The following is a 17,954-nucleotide window of genomic DNA, read 5'->3' on the forward strand; positions in this document are numbered from 1 at the left end:
CAGAGTCCAGGTTGATTTTTCTTGCCCATCAATTCAAAAAACAAATCTATATTTTATCCACAAATCTACATTTTATCCTTCTTTAAATAATAATTCTTTCAGACTTAGTAAAGCAAAACCTCACAAAGCTGTTTTTATAGAGCAATATTTCAAGATAGCATCAATTTCAATTCAAGTTTTTAATTCTCATTCCTCAATAGCTCTGTAATGAAGAAGTTGTTTCAAGAAAGCATACCAGTGATTTCCACTTTTTTGCTTAAAAAAAAAGCTGACAAAACCCCACCACCAAGAAAAAGAAGACAATTAGCTAAGGTTTTTCTCTGGCACAGGGAAGCATCATTACTACAACACTATGATAGCAATTTGAGAGTAATTAGTAAGGAAGGAATTGAAAAAAAATTATATAAATATTTTTTTATGCTTTAGCGTTTTAAGGGCTTCTTATTTTCTTTTATACCTGCCTGTAAACCTCTTCTTCTGAGATTTACAAACTTCAAAACATACTTATTTGAGGTCAGAGTTAAAATATTAAGGTTTTTTGTCCTGACAGAACTGAAGTTTACCTTGTTTAAAGTGTTTAACATCAAAGTCAACACAACATATTCATGATATGAAGTAGGCCATAATCACTTACCAGAAATAATGCTCATCCAATACTTTGTAAACATTTAAAGCACTTAAGAAGAGCGATCACAAGCCTCTGCTCATGCACATTTCATCCCTTATTCTATAGGTGTAACACCCAGTATAAAGCCCACTTAAATTAATAGGAGTCTTTCTGCTGACTTCTGAATTAATCCTGCAAACAAGTAGAGGATTCTATTGCTTCATTTCCTGGCTGCCCAGGAAAATACACATCTTCACAGCACAAAGGCAGAAGGGGAAGAGATTCTGTTGCCAGGTGTTGTAATCAAAGAAATTAAATTGCCTTTGAGTAACCTGTTCTGTGATACTGCTTGCGCAGAACTCATTTGCTTAAATATAACCTGGCAATAACAATCCAAACCAGGCAGAGGACTAAAATGAGTTTGAGTGTAAGGAAATTGTATGAGAATTGTCTTCCACCTGACTTTCAATTTACTGTAGGCATGTCACCAAGAAAGCAATTCTGAGTTAAACAATAAAAGCCTGAGCTTTGTACTGACAATCTCCAGAGAATGCTTCAAACAACATGGAATGAATTTTACTGTCTCGTATATTAGTCATAGCTCAGCATAATATAAATTATCCAGTTGGACATCTTGGCTCTGTCCCTCCTAGTCACCAAAATAAGACACAAATATTTCTGTAGCCCCAAGGCAAATTAGCACAAGACAGCTTCCATCCCTTACACCCAAGCTCTCCAGGGCAGGAGGACATTGAGTGCAAGCTGACCATCAGGAAGTGTTCCTGGCCCAGGCTCTCTTTCTGTCTTTGTGTGGGCCTGGGCTGGGAGAAAAACTTTTGGCCCAGGTCAAAACGATGCCAAGGAATTTATTGACATTTTATGCACGTGCCAGTGCATAAAGGATACCTTTGCAGTTACTAGTGTGAACATTGTGCCACGTGACAGAGTGAGAAAGGTTTGCACATGCAGCTAGAAACTTTAATAAATTCTTTTCCTTCCCAAAAGACAGGAGACTATCTCTTCATATCTAGTTGATAGAATTATTTTGTACTATGTGTATTATAAAATCTGGAGAAAAATAGTGGCTAGCAGAGAAAATATTTTGAATAAAACCCAGCAGTTCTCCATAAATGTAACTGATGCTGCAGTACAGCTACACTATACAAAATTTAAATGCAGAGGTTGTTGATACGAGTGGTAGAGGTGACAGCTACCAAGGGAGAACTTTGAAGAAAAGTAACTCCAAAGAGTAGAAGTTAAAAAGAAGTTTCCATAGACTTCTAGTGGATCACATATAAACAGCACTTCTATTGAACTCTGCACCTGGGAAAAATAGGAGACATTCTGACTAGTCTTCATAAGTAAGTGTGAAAAGAGATTGTAAATGCTTTACTCATAGAGGGGTGATTTTTAGAAATACCTTCAAGGTAAATATTGGTAAAAGAGGAGCAGGAACTGAATTTAATAGTAAAATCTGAAGAAACTTCAGGAGAAAATAGTAAGAAGGAAATCAAAAGTGCATGTGGAAAGCACAAATGCAGAGAAAAATTACAATTTGACGTGTAAGTTTACTTCCAGATACACTTCTACTGTTGCAGTAGGATCACCGTGTTGTATTGTCAGATAAATGGACAGATTCCAGAAGAGAAGAAAAACCTTAAATCAAAGTAGCTGATCAAATTATATTGCACCCTGAGACTGGGAACATGAAATGTTCCCAAAGTTTAGCAACTATTGTGATAATTTGCATATGATACCAAAAAGAAAAGAAAAATACAATTTGATATTGAAAAACATTTGCTGTGAGATTGCCGTGTGGAGGAACCCGTGGGTTCTAGTGCATCACAACAGCCGTGCTGTTGATAAAGATGGGAGTGTAATTGTAAAATAACTCAAAGGAACTGCAGAAAGAGCTGGGTCATTTACAGCCAGCTTATATGCTATTTATCAGAACCTAGAAAGGCATCTTGCTTGTTGTTGGTAAACAAAATGATTGATTAGAAGGACAAAAAAAATTGAGTGTCCTTAGTTATCACTCATTATCTTTGTAAGGCAGATCACCTAATTGCTCAAAATTACTGCTGTTGCACTGCAAAAACAACTTGCTTTAAAAATCAAAGTAAGGGCTCCCATTTATGTGGTCTTGTACAGCATATAGAACCCTTCTGTGTAATAATTAACTGTGCATATCTCATCACACAAATGCAGGTCAATTAATAATTATTCTGGGGTGTCATGTCAGATATTAGAACAAAATGTAGTGAAGTTAAAACACTTGAGTCTTCAACTGCTAATGACACCAGAAAAGACTTTTAGAAGATCCCTAATTTTTCCTTTGTGTTAATTTTAATAAACAGTTTCATAGATGTTGGTTGAAAACCCAAATAACATTGTTTCAGAACAATTATTTCTACTATATTGCTATTTTCAATATCGGTATATCCAATTTTCTGAGTTCTTTGCTTGAACAAGTGGTGTTAGCAGCACAGTCTGTCAAAAGAAAGGAACATGGGATTTTTTAAATGGTATCTTCAAAGCTTTATGGTGTCAGCAACATTAATGATCCTGGAAGAGAAACCTGAAAGACTTCAGCTATGATTTCTCAGACATTTAAGATCCTAAGGGTTTCAAATATGTTTGCAACTGAAGAAACAGCCTCTCTTGCCATATTTTTTCTCATTGCAAATATGTCTCTCTTCCAGAAAACCACTCCTGAAAAGAAAGTACTTACTTCTTTGTCCCACAGTCTCTGAATGTCTATTTTAACATGTCACTTTACTCTCTAAATCAGTATTTAATCCATCATTCAATATTATCTGACCTTTATACTGCATCCCTGTATTATGGAAGTCTGCTACTCCTGAGGCAAAGACACTGTATTGCCCAAATCAGTTTAAAAATAGTTGATAATAAAAAATTAAAATTCAGAATAATAAGCAGTATCTTATTTTATGAATTTACATTTTTGATTTTTAAAAGGGAAATATACACTGTTTGAGAGCAGATGGCTTCAGAGTGACTAAAAGAAAATAAAATATACAAATTTTGTCATAGAATTACTTTTCTGCTTTTTACTGTGTCCTTTGCATTATCTTTGGGTTTTTTGTTCTTTGTTTCATTTATTCATTATTCTGGTCTTTAGGTGCTCTTCTTGAACTCAGTTCATGATCAGAACATCATAAGAATAGCACCCATTTAATTTATCTCCTTAGGCTTATCTCCACAGAGAGAAGTCAAAGGCAAGATTCCAATCTCTAAGAAATGTTATTGCTTAAATGCTTTTCTACTACCTCTTATTTCTTCTTCATTAAATAATCTGAGTCAATTTTAGCCCTGTTCATTTTGCCATCACCAATACAGATTTCATTTTTCGTGTTCATCTTCAAATAGCTTTGATTTTTATACTGTTTATCAGACTCCAGAGAGAATAAACAAGCTTGTTGAAGGAAAAAGAACAGGTTTCAGGGCCAGAAAGCAAATCAGGTGTTCTTACTTAACCCTCTTTGCCTTTGTGTGTAAAATCTATAGCAGAAGACTCTGCTATTAAAAATAAAAAACCCAAACAAATAGATATTTTTCTATTAAAAAATACCATTGTTCTTTTAAAAAAAAACCCAAAACACAACAGCCAAATGCTCAATGAATGTTGAGAGTTTCTTATTTTGAGGTTACTTTGTGGCCTACTTGTGCGGGTCATAAAAATTCACTAGTAATTATTATATAAAAATATTAATCATTAGAAAATGTAGCTTTGAATTTCCATTGTTTTTTTACATTTCTCAGCTGTGCTTCAGTACACTCATTTGAAGTAGATGTCTTACAAGAGAGAAAGAGAGAAGAAATAATTTGATGCCTGATGTGTGTTCTTGTTTTCAATAGTATATTGTTTATTAAAAAGGGATGAATGGTCTTACTTAGATATTCCAGATAGCTTAACACCTGAGACTCAATTAAAGTCCATGAAACCATGCATTCTGAGGACAGAAAAGTTCCTTCCTCTCTTTTATAAGTAAATATGGGGAACCAAGAACAAAAGCAATGGGAGGAAGGGGAGGTTAGCGTAAAAGTTTACCTAATTTCAGAAGCATGAAGAAATAGTGAATAAATTAAATTTAAATTAATTTTGTTGCAGGTTGACAGGTCCTCAGCACAGGTAATTAATTCAGCGAGTTTTAATAAACTAGAATTAGAAGCAAATGCGAAACATCTCCTCCTTGAGCACTGGGGAAGATGTGTACCACTATCTCTTGGTGCAGGCAGGCTGACACACTGTAGCTTTCTGTGAATGCTGGGCCACAAGGGTTGAGTGATGCTGCTGCATGTGCAGGAAGGTGGGGGGAGGTGGTGGTCCCTGGCCAAGGAAGAAGAGGAGAGGAAGGAGCAATTGGCAGTAGTCCATAACTTGGTGAGAAAGAAAAAATGCTAATGTATATTTCTAAAATCAGACATATTCAATAGCTCATTTAATAACAACCTTCATGTAAAAATGAATTTTTGTTTCTATTTGGAAATTGACTTCCCAGATACATTGCTTTCCCAGACAGAACAGCATTGTTTCCTTATTTATTTATCAGAGGGGAAGAATAAGGAAGTACATAAAAGCCAGATTTCCAGTGGAGTATTGGACAACTGTGCTGAGCCCATGGCTATGCCTGGGAGGGAGCAGTTTTGTTTGCCAGGACTGCTCCTCTTGCAGGGAGGGAAGCTGGGTTCACTGCAAGCACTGCCTGCACACGAGCCTGTCATCACAGTCCCACAGCGGTTGTTTGGTGATGCTTGCAGGCTGATTTGCATATTTCTGATGGCATGTGATGCAAATACACTGTTATATCAGTGAGACAGACTTACCATTGTTGTTCATTAAAGACCTGTCTGCTGCTCAGAAGAATTAGATATAATCAGCAGTCATATATTCCAGCTAGAGCACAGACTGTTTCTCATGAAACTTGCTTCTGTCTTCTCATTTTCTGCTCAACACTATCATTAACATTTTCATCACAGTTCTTTCTTCCACAGTAGCCATGTCCACATTTGTCTCAGATTATGTCATCTTTTTTTTTTCCCAAATAGAGGATAAATTATTAATTTAATCCTACAGTGGGCACTCAAGTCAACCATAAGAGTTAGCAGTGTTTTAACCAAAAATATCAGGATTGTTTGTATTTACATTATTTATAAGGAAAATAGTATATTCACCTTTTTTTTTTTTCAGAGTGTGTTTTTACCTATGCAGTTCCTCCATAAAAGATTCTGTACAGTTCCTCAAAAGTAATTTTGTTGTCAAATTCTTACTCCAACAGAACTCTAGCTTTTGCAAGAACATTGATAGGAAAGCAAATTAAAATTGCCTAGTAGTAATTCATAACATATGAACCAGCTAGTTAAAGAAAGGACATTTATGAATGTTCTGTTGTATTTATTGTGTGTTTCACTGCACAGCTTTCATTTTAAATAAGTGGAGTTTAGGGTGGTATTTTTTTCATATACAGGAAATACTGCTATTAGTTGGACTTCAACTGGATAGATTTTATGAATCCATATACCTTAGGGACATCTAAACATAAGAATTATTGGCAAAGCCTAGGATGGAATACCTACTGCCATTTCAGGATCTGTTGGTTTTTTCCAGTTTACATTACTTGGGTTGTTGTTTTTTGGTTTGTTTTTTTTTTTTAATTAACAACAGTTCTCTTGTATATAAATATACAGAACCCCTTTCCTCTAGATTTAAATAGACAATTTGACTCAGGGTTTGAAGACAAGATGTTTGTCACATCTGTAAATTCAAAGCAAGAAAGCATTACATTTTGGCTCTTCAAGTGCATAAATTTTTGAAAGTTCAGAGGTTGATGTCAGCTAATGGTGATGTCAGCTAATGATAATGTCAGCTGGTATCAGCTATTTATTTAAGACAACTATTGGAGTTAACCAGCACAACTGATTTCAGACAAGAATCTGGAAAAACTAACATCACGGAAAATTCAACCCAAATCTTCCAATTAAGAATGTAAAAAGAACTAAAAAGCATGGATGGTGTAATACATGGGTGTCATATATGTCATATCATTCCTATCAGTCTTGAATCAGCAATGTTTGCAAGCACCTATATATCAGTAGGAATGTGTATATTCTCTCCCTAAATAACTTGCTCCACTGGGATTTCAGTAAAAGCTCTTGACCAGCCTTAACACAAGGCTAAGCGTAAGGTAGCTGTTAGATGTGTATGATGCATAAAGAAATAATCATAAAGTAATATCTTTCATTTTTTCATGAATTTGCCTCATTGATGTTGGGGGTGTGAACTGTTCTTCCTTTTAATCTTAACATAATTTTGACACTTTAAATTGTGCTAAGGATAAATTGTGCTAGTGATATTCTCAGCATTTACTGGTATGGTCTTGGTTCTGGGGTACTGTGCAGACTGCATTTTATAGCCTGCTGCTGGCATTTTAAACAACACAGTGGAGGACAGATCATTTATGCCAAGAAGTTCATTTACGCAAGCTACAGTGTCAAGTTTAATTAAGGGCTACAGTGACAAAAAAAAGCCAATTGCATGTGCTCAAAATACTCTTCGGATGACAAATGACTGATACCCATAGAAACAATATCCAGGGCAATTGTTAAGGTTATGATACTTAAACCTGCCTAAAAATATATCTAAAGCTAACATTCTATAAAATTTAAATTAAAAAAAATCAAAAAATCAACTCTAAATTTTATAATCAGGGTCTATCTTCATGGAGGAAAATAAAATGTAACTGGTAATTAGGAGCATTTATATCCCCACATTTTCTCTGTTCAGCTCTATGTGATTTTATTATCAATAATTTTGTAACTGGCTTATCAGAATGGCTTTATGATGGTCCGTGGTTAGAGTAAATGTGTAGAGAAAAATCTGCTGGCATGATTTATTTTGTGTTTTTGTCCCTGCTCAGAACACTCAGTGTTTAAGAAAACAAGTCAAAACCTCTTCTGGCTAATCCCCATCAACATTTCTCTCTCTTTCTCTTGCTCTTTGTGGCCACCACATCATAAAGGGGGAAAAGGGAGAGTTGATGCTAAGGATAAAGGTCAAGATGATAGAATATGACAACTCTTTGAATTGAAAACAGAAATGAGTGTCCCTAAGTATTCAGCATGAGCTTCTCTTTGCTCCCTGCAGGGCATCTGCACCACAACCACCGCATTTTTACACTTCTTCTTCTTAGCTTCATTCTGTTGGGTTTTGACAGAAGCGTGGCAGTCATATATGGCTGTTACTGGAAAAATTAGGACACGACTCATAAGGAAGCGTTTCCTGTGCCTTGGATGGGGTAAGTCAGTAAAATTAATTTCCTAGGAATCATTGGAATGAAACATTTAATGCAGTGGCAATGTCAAGAATATAATAATTTTCTTCAGTAAAACTGAAAGATAGTAGACAGCATGTTACTAAAAGGAAAACTAGGTTAGAAGCCACTGTATCTCAAGCTCAAGGTATGCTGGTATATATTGTAGCATTCTTTTCTAAATATGTTTTAATGAAATTTTAGAAGATTTTCAGCAAGATAGTGTAATATCAAGAAATCAAAATAAAACAAGAAAGAAACATTCTCTGAATATTTATGAAACCCCTTTCTAGTTAAGACCTGTCAAATGTACCAGTAATTTAGCTACATCAAAGCAGTGTACTGTGGGCAGAAAACAGTGTCCTCCTCCCTGCCAGTGCTTCAGGAAAACAAACCCTACAATAGCAATGTGCTTCATTAAATAATTCATTTCATGTAAAATTGCCCATTTTGCATTAGCTTGCCCTGTCATTTTTTGTCCAGGCAGAACAGCAATATTTTACTCAGCATCTGCTGATTATTATTGTTTTGGTTTTTTTTCAGGACTGCCAGCATTAGTGGTTGCAATATCAATAGGTTTTACCAAGACAAAAGGATATGGAACAGCTCACTAGTAAGTCAATCTGTAATGATAAACTATGTTTTTAGTTACCAAGATTGTCATGCCTGTCAGGAACTGCATAGCACACTCTAAAGGCTCTACAGGTATCCAGTCACACCTGGAACTGCCCTGAGATTCACTGAGTGATCCACATAAGAACAAACAGTATGCCAGTCTTGGACTGAGCTCAGCAAAGCACCAGGAATCACAGATTTCATTTGAGATTTTGAAATAGCAAGCTTTTAAGAAGCACTGAGTATTAGGTCCACATAAACACCTAACATTTAAATAGATTTACAAAAGTGAATGTTAAATGTTGTGGGTGCCCTCTGCCAACCTTTAAACATGTCCAAAACTGTACTGGCAAGAGTGTCTTTGGCACTCAGGTTTCAGAAATACCAAGAAGGTACCTCGAGTTTAATGCCCCTGAGCAGCTTGGAGCCAAAGCCCTTCAGACATCTTAAAACAATTCTCCCATCCATCCCCTCTCTCCTGGACACCCTGATCCAGCCCATTTCCTGGACTGTGCTGTATTTGAGAGACAGAAAGGAGAAAATTTGTGTGCTTCATTTACATTCAACTAATACAGTACCAGTTTTGCCACCTGGCTGGTTCCAGTGTGTCTTTAGCACCTCAGAAAATTAACTCCTCAGAGAGGCTGCCCTTCGATCTTCTGATGAAGAAGGAGCTGAGCCTTCCTCCTGCCAGCAGAGCACTCCAGCCACCATTATGTATGCAAGAGTGTGCTGCCTTTGGTCAGCCTGTTTGGAGCTCTCCTCACGTTGCCGAAGAAATTGAGTATGCATCTGGACAGAAAGAGGAAATATGACTCTGTAGACTGGTAATGAGGGCATTCATCAGCGACGTGGATGAGTTAGGTCAAGTCTTCACTTCAATGAATATTTAATTATTCTCCTTAGCATCATCACTGGGTGAGATCAGGATTCCCCCTCCCTTCCCTGTATGTCTCACCATCTTGGCACTCTAGCTCTGGGTGGGTAAGAATACAAAACCAAGCTTCCTCCTGAGTTCTGGCTCCAACCACTAAGCTCTGCAGTTATAAACTGTGACAACGTGTGTCCCGAGTTTTTTAATGAGGAATGTCTTATGTAACTGAAATGCTTAATTACACTTAGATCTGGCAAGTGCAACTGTGGTCTTAGTCCCCTTTTGAGTGTTATATTGAGAACCTACTCCTCTGAATTCTTTTTTAACTATGTACTCATCTTGCTGTATTTTTTTAATATTTAGTTCTCAAACCACAACTGGAAAACCATTTAGGCTGTGAGAATTACAAATCACTAAATAAGGATGTCCAGACCCCCATTGGGGATGTAGCTCTGTCCCTTGCAGGATTAATCCCATTACATTTGCTCTACAGAAATCATTCATGTGTGAGTACTTGCTTTAGTTAACATTTCTTCCTGCTTCCTTCCTGAGCTGAATGCATTTTTAAAAGAGGATATTCTGAAATATTCAGAAAAAGCAACAAATCATTCATTAAGAGTAACCTGGAAAGGAAAAAAGAGCATATCTCTGTACATGTAACAGCTCTTCTCCCAGGATCCAAATCCAGCTGACATAATATTGTGGGAGAAAAGACCAAATGAAGGCGTACAAGGGACAAACAGAACCATAATTCAGCTTTCTCATCTTATTTGCAAATATATTTTCTTGGCATTTGACATCAGAATTACATAAGGAAAACAGTGAAGACAAGGAATGGAGATTCCTCCTCCATCACCAGCTGATGTGCTGTCCCACTCCAGAAGGCAGCAAAGAATTGTGTCTTATGACAGCTGTTGGGCAGTGTAAAAGCAGAACTCCTGTCCTGCTCCTCCTACCATAACCAAAGCACTTGTGTAAGTTTTTTAATTGCTTACACTGTATTTTGCCTAATTGGTTGCAGTCAATTACACATATGCTGCTATCAGAAACTCACCCTGTTGCAAACTATTCATGCTCTTGAAGATGCTCATTTTGAGAACATTAAAAGTGAAAATTAAGGAATTTATTCCAGTTCCATAGTCCCACACATGAAGAGATTCATGGAAAAGGAGAAAGTCCAAGAATCTTTGCAGTACCTCTCAGTTCTCTATGGTATATGTATGGAGTGCTTGAATTGTTCACACTGGAGCCATTTCTGTGATCATCAGTCTCTGATTTCTGTCTTTTTCTAAGAAAAAGAAAAAGTCCTAATTATTAGACAGTTATATTTCTGTATTTTTTAAACTACATAAGAAAAATATTTCACCCAGACATTTGTAGTGATAGAGATACAGGGATAGAGATAGAGGCTGAATGGATTTCCTAAAAATAATTTAAAAACCCACCGAGACAAGTTTTTAGATATTTCAGGTTATCTGGAAAAGAGTAGTGTCTGAAAGCTTAATAGCTTTCTCCAGCCATCTCTGTACTAAATATTGTTGCTATCTCTTTTCAGACAATCAGAGCCAGGAAAGCATCACTACTAAAACTTACAGTTAAACCTGTGTGAACTGCTAATGTTAACATACAGTGCAGATAAATTCCAGGAATTTATTGTAGCAGCAAAAATTAAAATTCTGTCATAGTCATACTCTTGCCATGCTCTCTTAAGAGAAGGATCCAATCTCCTGGAGAGTATCAAACATCTCACAAAATGTATAGGACACGGGAGGAAGTGTACAGATGCTTCATCACTCAGCAGAATTTTATGATCATGTAACATGGTCCCATAAAGCCACCTGTGGCTGCTCTTAACACTAATCAATTTATATGGCTTTCTGCTATGTGCACATCAGGGAGAAAGAAGAGAACATGAGAACAAAATAAAAACAACTATAAAACACAGGGGGAAAAAACTATCAGAGCAAAGAGGAGAAAGAAAACTAGTAAAAAATCAACAAGAACTGCCTTGTGGTGTAGGAAGGCACCTGAAAATCTATCTGCAGTCAGTCTTCAAGAGAAGAAGATGGAGGAAAATTTAATTTCAGTCATCAGCTAGGAAATGTTGACTATATTGCAATAATGATGTCACACACTGGTGAAAATCCAGACAGTTGAAAATTCCGATTTTGTAAAAACAAGGTTAAGTGAAAAAAAGGACAACCTCTACATTTTTTCCAGTTCTGCCTCTAAGTGGAAATCACTTTTGAACAGCCATTTTGCTTGATAACATGGAAAAGAGAGGGAAACATTTTTCATTTGTCTCAAAGTGTTTTGTGGTAGAAACTTTTATTTTTTATTTAGGAAAAACTGTTCTTGATCCTTTTTTCAGCACAGGTAACTGAAGTTATTTTCAAACTACAATACATCAACTATTTTAATGAACTGCTGTTTCTGTCTCCTATAAACATGAAAATTTTAATTACAAGTCCTAATGACTCTAAGTGGTCATCTTCATTAAGTTTAAAAGTTCATACTGGTAAGGAAGTGCACTATGAATGCATTTCCCCCTCTCAGAAGTCTGTGTTCCCAGACTGACAATAATAACCCAGCTTTTGAAAAAATAGTAGGAAAAAATGCAGAAAATTTTGAAAGCATTTTTCTTTGACATCGCAAAAATAAATTGAACATTAGTGTTGTAGGTGGTTTTTGAAGTAGGATGTAAAATAGCTTGGCATGTACTACCTTTTTAACTGTGAAGCAGATAGGAACTATTTGCATCCTTTTATCATTCCAGAATTTAGCACACTGGTGCTGTTGCATTCATGTGGCAGTTTTCATATGGCTTCATTGCAATGGAAAACGCTTTTGTTCCTTGCAGTGAGAATACCAGCCCTAACAGACCGTTAATATTATGGTGTGCTCGCATTTATTTCACTTGGTTTTGGAAAGTACAAAAGCATTACTGGAAAAGAAAGAAGATATGCATGATTCTGATGTGAACGTTTCTGAATATGAAATCCAAGTAAATAATTTGAATCTATATGCTGGAGTTGCCTTATATGTAGGTGTGATCATGCATTCAAATAAACATGCTGTTCTTTGAATGTGTAATCACTGGGAAAATAGCACAGCTGCATTTACTTCAGTGTGTGAAGCTCCTGTTCTTTTGCAGATATGAAAAGCTTTACATCATAGTATATCAAATATTTAGAATTTGATTCTGTAAGTGCTCTGTGTTTGGAAATCTGATGGTTTTTACTGAAAGCCCTGATGCAGAATGATAAACTCTTTGAGATTAGGAGGTCTCCAGAAAATACAGTTTTCAGATGCTTTAAAATATACATTTAAATTGTTTGCAAAATATTAGAGGGAATAGAGAACAGATCATATATCATATATGATTTTTCTCTAACAGAAATATTGTCTTTAAGGTGACATTTTAATAGCAATTATTAAATGACAAGATATGTAGAAACCTATCTTTTCTGAAGTTCCATAGTAGGAGTGCTTGGCCATTTCATCACTTTTAAGTATAGAACTGTCAGATATGGTAAGCTAGAAATGTTTCTAGATGCCTATTTGGCAAGGCCTGTTCAGTTAACTCATCATACATGATTAGAGGAGATTCAATAAATATTTGCAAACTTACTTTCTGTTGTGGTCTTTATACATTTTGGCCATTTCAGTTTATGTATAACTCACATTAAAGATTTTGAAATGTTAACCACTGGTAATGGAAATGTCTTTCACTTCCATCTTTCACTGTCTCTACTTTTTCATATCAACACAGCAGATCTTTTTTTGTGTGTGCATATGAATCTCATACATCAGAAAAATATGCTGTATTAATGATTAATGCTTTCTTGACAGTGTGTTATACTTATTTTTAATTTGTGTTAGTTCTTCTCTAATGTTCTTTCCAGCTGCTGGCTGTCTCTGGAAGGAGGGCTACTTTATGCTTTCGTTGGACCTGCAGCTGCTGTTGTCTTGGTAAACATTACTATAATTCCCACTATTTTTGTACAAAATGATAGAAAGTGCTACGCCCATTATAAAAGCTTAGATATACAGCAACATTGCATTTTGCTGTAAATACTGAGATCATTGCTGTTTAACATACCTTCAGTATTTTGAATGCATGATTCATTTGATTATATCACTTCTTTATACCAATTATCTCTCCATGTTTACACAGTAAACTGTGAAAGAATAATGTACTGATTAGCGGCACAGAAAACTTGTTACAGGCATCACTGAGTTATTATCAGCAGCATCTACGCAATTGTCACTGCCTTGTGAATCTCTGTGACAGTCTTGATAGAGTGCTGCTTGGCAGTGGATTGCTGTACCAGCAAAAGCAACAGAAGGAGTGGAACCTGCCAGCAAGTTCTCCACGGCTACTGTTTTTGAAGGCAGAGAAATCATTGTCATAGCTGGGAAATGTTACTCATTTGTGTATTGATCTTCCACATCTCTGGACATGCATTTAGGTGTAGGATTCATTTCTGCCTAATTGTAGCTATCTGCAATGTAGATTTCTGCATCTAAGTCAGTTATCCCAGCCATATTTCAATGTCAGTGAAGAAAAATACATACTTTTAGAGATCAAACCATCAGAAGTATTTCAGCTGTCTACTTCAGGGTAAGATGAATTACATCCTACCTGTGCCATCGGCTATCAGACATCTGCTCTGCAGTCTGTATGGATTTTTTACAACAATTTATTTCGCATTTTTCCCATACAGATTTTGAATCTAATTCCTCTCCCCACTCCAAAAATTTTATACTGTGATAACTCTATCAGCACTGGTTATTTCTGGTTTTCTCTTGTAAAAGAGAATCAGTTTTATTAGTCATCAAAGATAAAACTATTAATCTACGTGAATTTTCCTGAAATGGATGTTTACTACTCCCATAGAGTTTTTCTCATCATTGCCTGGAGTCAAGCCAGGATCCTTTTGTACAACTCACAGTCCCTGTCATGGTAGAGGAGCCAAGGATGTTTACAAAAAGCCAGTTATAATTTTCACATGGAAGTAACTGTATGTTCTCTGTTTAATTGGCAAGTCTTTGTTCAGAGATGTTGGAAGTTCACAGTCGCAGTTTGCCCTAGCATTAGCTGGTAGCTGTGGAAAGGAGCTGTTCCATGCAGCCACTTAAGCCTAAGTGTTTGAAGCCAAAGAATTATATAACACCAGCTGAAAAATGTTAATGCTGAAAATAAAGTTGAAAAAGAATTGGCAGGGCAGACTAGCAACAATTAGGTATTTTGGCACAGGTTTTGAAAAAACAGTTTGAAAGGAAAAAAGGATTTTCCTCCTTTAATAAATTTTAAAAAAGAACATGCATTTTATAGATTCAAAAATTGGTATTACCTATTTGTAGGGCCATGCAGAGACAGGTTAAAAGAGTTCAGTTCAATAATATAAATGGATAATAACAGTCATTAAGTTGTCCATTAAATGCCATTAATATGTCCATTAAGTGCCAAAGTCCGACAGCTAAAACATTTGAAATTTTTTTAGGTTAGATCTTCCACCCATGTATGTGATCATAACACCATTTATTTTAGTGGGGCTAAACAGACATCCCAAGAATTTATCTGGTCCACAAAAATAGTAAATTGCAGCCAAACAAGGCTCAAAACTGACATTTTGGTGAATGACATAGACAGTGATTTAGGTGCAGGAAGATATGGAAAACCACAGGCAGGTTCCCGCATAAGTGGGAACACCCACATGGGCCATAAATGTTTAAAAAGGAACTATGCTCTGACTAGATCTTCCCTGTGCAGAGATCTCAAATTGCAGTAGCTTTCCTGGAATAGGATATATATACTGGTGCAATTAAAACTGACAAAATATTAAAGTTATAGTACTCAAGCTTCTGGCCGTCATATGTACACATATATAGCTTGATACCAGGCATAATTCAAGATCCCAAAACAAGCCTGTTGCAGTGTGTGTGTGTATGTCACCTTTTTGTCGCAGCCTTTTGATGTGTTCAGGGATGTTGCTACACAATTTTTGAAGGAATGCTCAGAAATGTAAGACGAGTTATTTTGCTGGCCTGTAATACAATTCAACCAGGATACAATATTTTATTTTAGGCACTGAAAGATCAACTGTTTGTTTTCTGTTTGACAGGTCAACATGGTGATTGGCATTTTGGTATTTAATAAACTTGTTTCCAGAGATGGAATCCTAGATAAAAAACTCAAACACAGAGCGGGGTAAGCAACAACTGGGTTATTTTAAAGCACATTAATATTTTATCACCAGTTTTCAATTGCAGATATTCAACAAAAATTCTTTTGATTGTGCTGTGAACTTTTATACCAGTGTAACAGTGTTTCTAACAGATTCTATTAATCTCAAAAGCTGCTGTTGCATTATCCTGAGGGAATGAAACTAAAAAACTAAATATGACAAAACACAAGTACAACAGTATTAAGTTAATAAGCATGAGGATTTACAAATCTGAGCAGAGGTTTCACAAGGTGATTACATGTGTAAAGTTGTTGCAGTTAGGATAACAGTTTTGTGAACTCTGTGTACTGAAGGGACTGATTATTTTTGTCTAGCTGTCAAATTAAAATACCATGGCAAGAAATGTTATTCATTTGTGTTAATGGTTATAAAATGTATTTTACAGTAATATACCCCTTACATAGGTCAATGTTATTATAGCCATTTTGACTACATTAAGAATTTGCCTTTGTTCTTTCATCCACATAACATCTACATAGGTAGATGTATTTAGTGTAAATTAGTGTAAAAGAACATCAAAGTAAAAAAATCCCCGTAGTTTAAGAGTTAAAAAAGAAAAAAAAATGTAAATATGTCTTATTGATTATTTACTTGTATTTACACACAAATTCTGTTTCTTATCAAGAGAAGAAAAGATTATGACAGTGGTGGTATCAGAAACTGTTCTAAATGAGTGACAATGAAGGACTGCAGCAGCAAACCTAGATTCAATACATATTGGAGAAAAATATTTCATAACTGCATCATCACCTTCCCAATGCTTATGAAAGTGTATTTAACCTTTGAATAATGATTTTTACAGTTGTATTTTCTAGTATTGTATTTTGGGCCAGGTTGTAGTTTAATTCCACCAATATCTGCATTTTTAACAATGATAAATGATGGTATTTTCATTTTTCTGTGTATTACTGCTATGCACAAAGTTATTGCAGATTCAGTTTCAATTATTTTAAAATTACATTATTACATGTAACTAACAGTAGCATTCCTAATAAGTTTGATGAGTACACTTACAGTAAATACTTTAGCTAGTGTGATTTGCATTTCATATTAATGCAATCAAGTGTTTCTGGTTTTCAGTTCTTCCACAATAATTTTGACAAACATGTACCAAACCCTGTATTTTTATTTCTTCTGTTTTCATCTGTTTTCATAAGAAAGTATTAATTTCATAACCTTACTTTTGTCTACATTGCTCCATCAACATTCTGAACTCTGTAATAACCCTAGTAAAATCTAGACTATTATAAACTATCCAAATTATTTCAAAAGTTGAAATGACTTAGTAATCACCTATTCAAATTCACATATGCTGTAATTTCAGTGATATAAGGCGATAGAACAGCCACAGGTTTGGCTTTGTAAATTTTGTAGGGATATTCAAACTTATATTTAACTGCTTTTCTTTTTTTTTTTTCCCAGCTACTCTGTTGTAGGTTATTTGCTTATACTTTATTTTCTTGATGAAACAAATAGCTTGCTTTCTAACTGTGCAAATTAGTAAAGAAATATTTTTTAAATAATCTATCTTTAAAATAAATGGATAAAGAATCACAGATTGTTCTGTTAGAAATAACCTAGCTATTTTGGGAAAATATGTAGATACCCTAATGAGAAACAATCTTAACTTGTGTGTTATTATGAGATGGTGGCTTAGCAACAGCATTCCTTGATACTACTTGGCAGATGACATCTCTTGAGTCATTCTTTGGGGCATAGAAATTGGTTCATCATTTGATCTCCTCTAGAAAGGTGATTGTCACTCATTCCTCAAGTATCTTTTGCCAGCCATTCTCAGGAAGGCAACTTCATGCTTCCTGGCAAACATTGAACTTATATTTGTCAAAAGTTCAGTCAAATGTTCAGTCCTAGGACTTAAAACAAGTGAATGGGGCAAAATATACTAACTTCAAATGCTTTTTATCACCTTAATAAGCATATGGAGAATCAACAAGTGTGAAAAAATATGTTAATGGATCTCAATCATAACCTCAATCCCTTTCCTGGTAAAAGACAAAGTGTATGCAAATACCCAGGCTGAAAATTACATTTGGTTTATACACACATTAAGTTCTACTATTATTTGCAAGATCCAGAGCAGTTTTGTAGAGGTAAAGAGAATAATCCAGTCTAATAATGCTGAAGCACTGCGAGGCAAAGGCAGAAAGTACTTTCACAAGCTTAGTTTATAGTTACCAAAGGCATTTTTCTAGTTCATTCTTTAATCTATATTTTTAATTGGTACCAGCTGATGTGGATTCACTGAGTTGTTTTCT

General features: G+C 35.4%; 1 protein-coding gene across 10 annotated transcripts in view; it reads left to right on the forward strand.

Annotated features, from left to right (window-relative positions):
* ADGRB3 (adhesion G protein-coupled receptor B3) overlaps positions 1-17,954 on the forward strand; it is a 448,620-nt gene that overhangs the window by 396,508 nt on the left and 34,158 nt on the right. For all 10 annotated transcript variants that reach the window (XM_038130254.1, XM_038130259.1, XM_038130260.1 and 7 more), the window contains 4 exons: positions 7,773-7,923; positions 8,482-8,551; positions 13,333-13,399; positions 15,556-15,641. In XM_038130254.1, the coding sequence (XP_037986182.1) occupies positions 7,773-7,923; positions 8,482-8,551; positions 13,333-13,399; positions 15,556-15,641 (374 nt within the window). The remainder of the gene's footprint in view (positions 1-7,772; positions 7,924-8,481; positions 8,552-13,332; positions 13,400-15,555; positions 15,642-17,954) is intronic.

The sequence above is a fragment of the Motacilla alba genome, chromosome 3 (genome assembly GCF_015832195.1).
Source record: "Motacilla alba alba isolate MOTALB_02 chromosome 3, Motacilla_alba_V1.0_pri, whole genome shotgun sequence".
Lineage (NCBI taxonomy): Eukaryota > Metazoa > Chordata > Aves > Passeriformes > Motacillidae > Motacilla > Motacilla alba.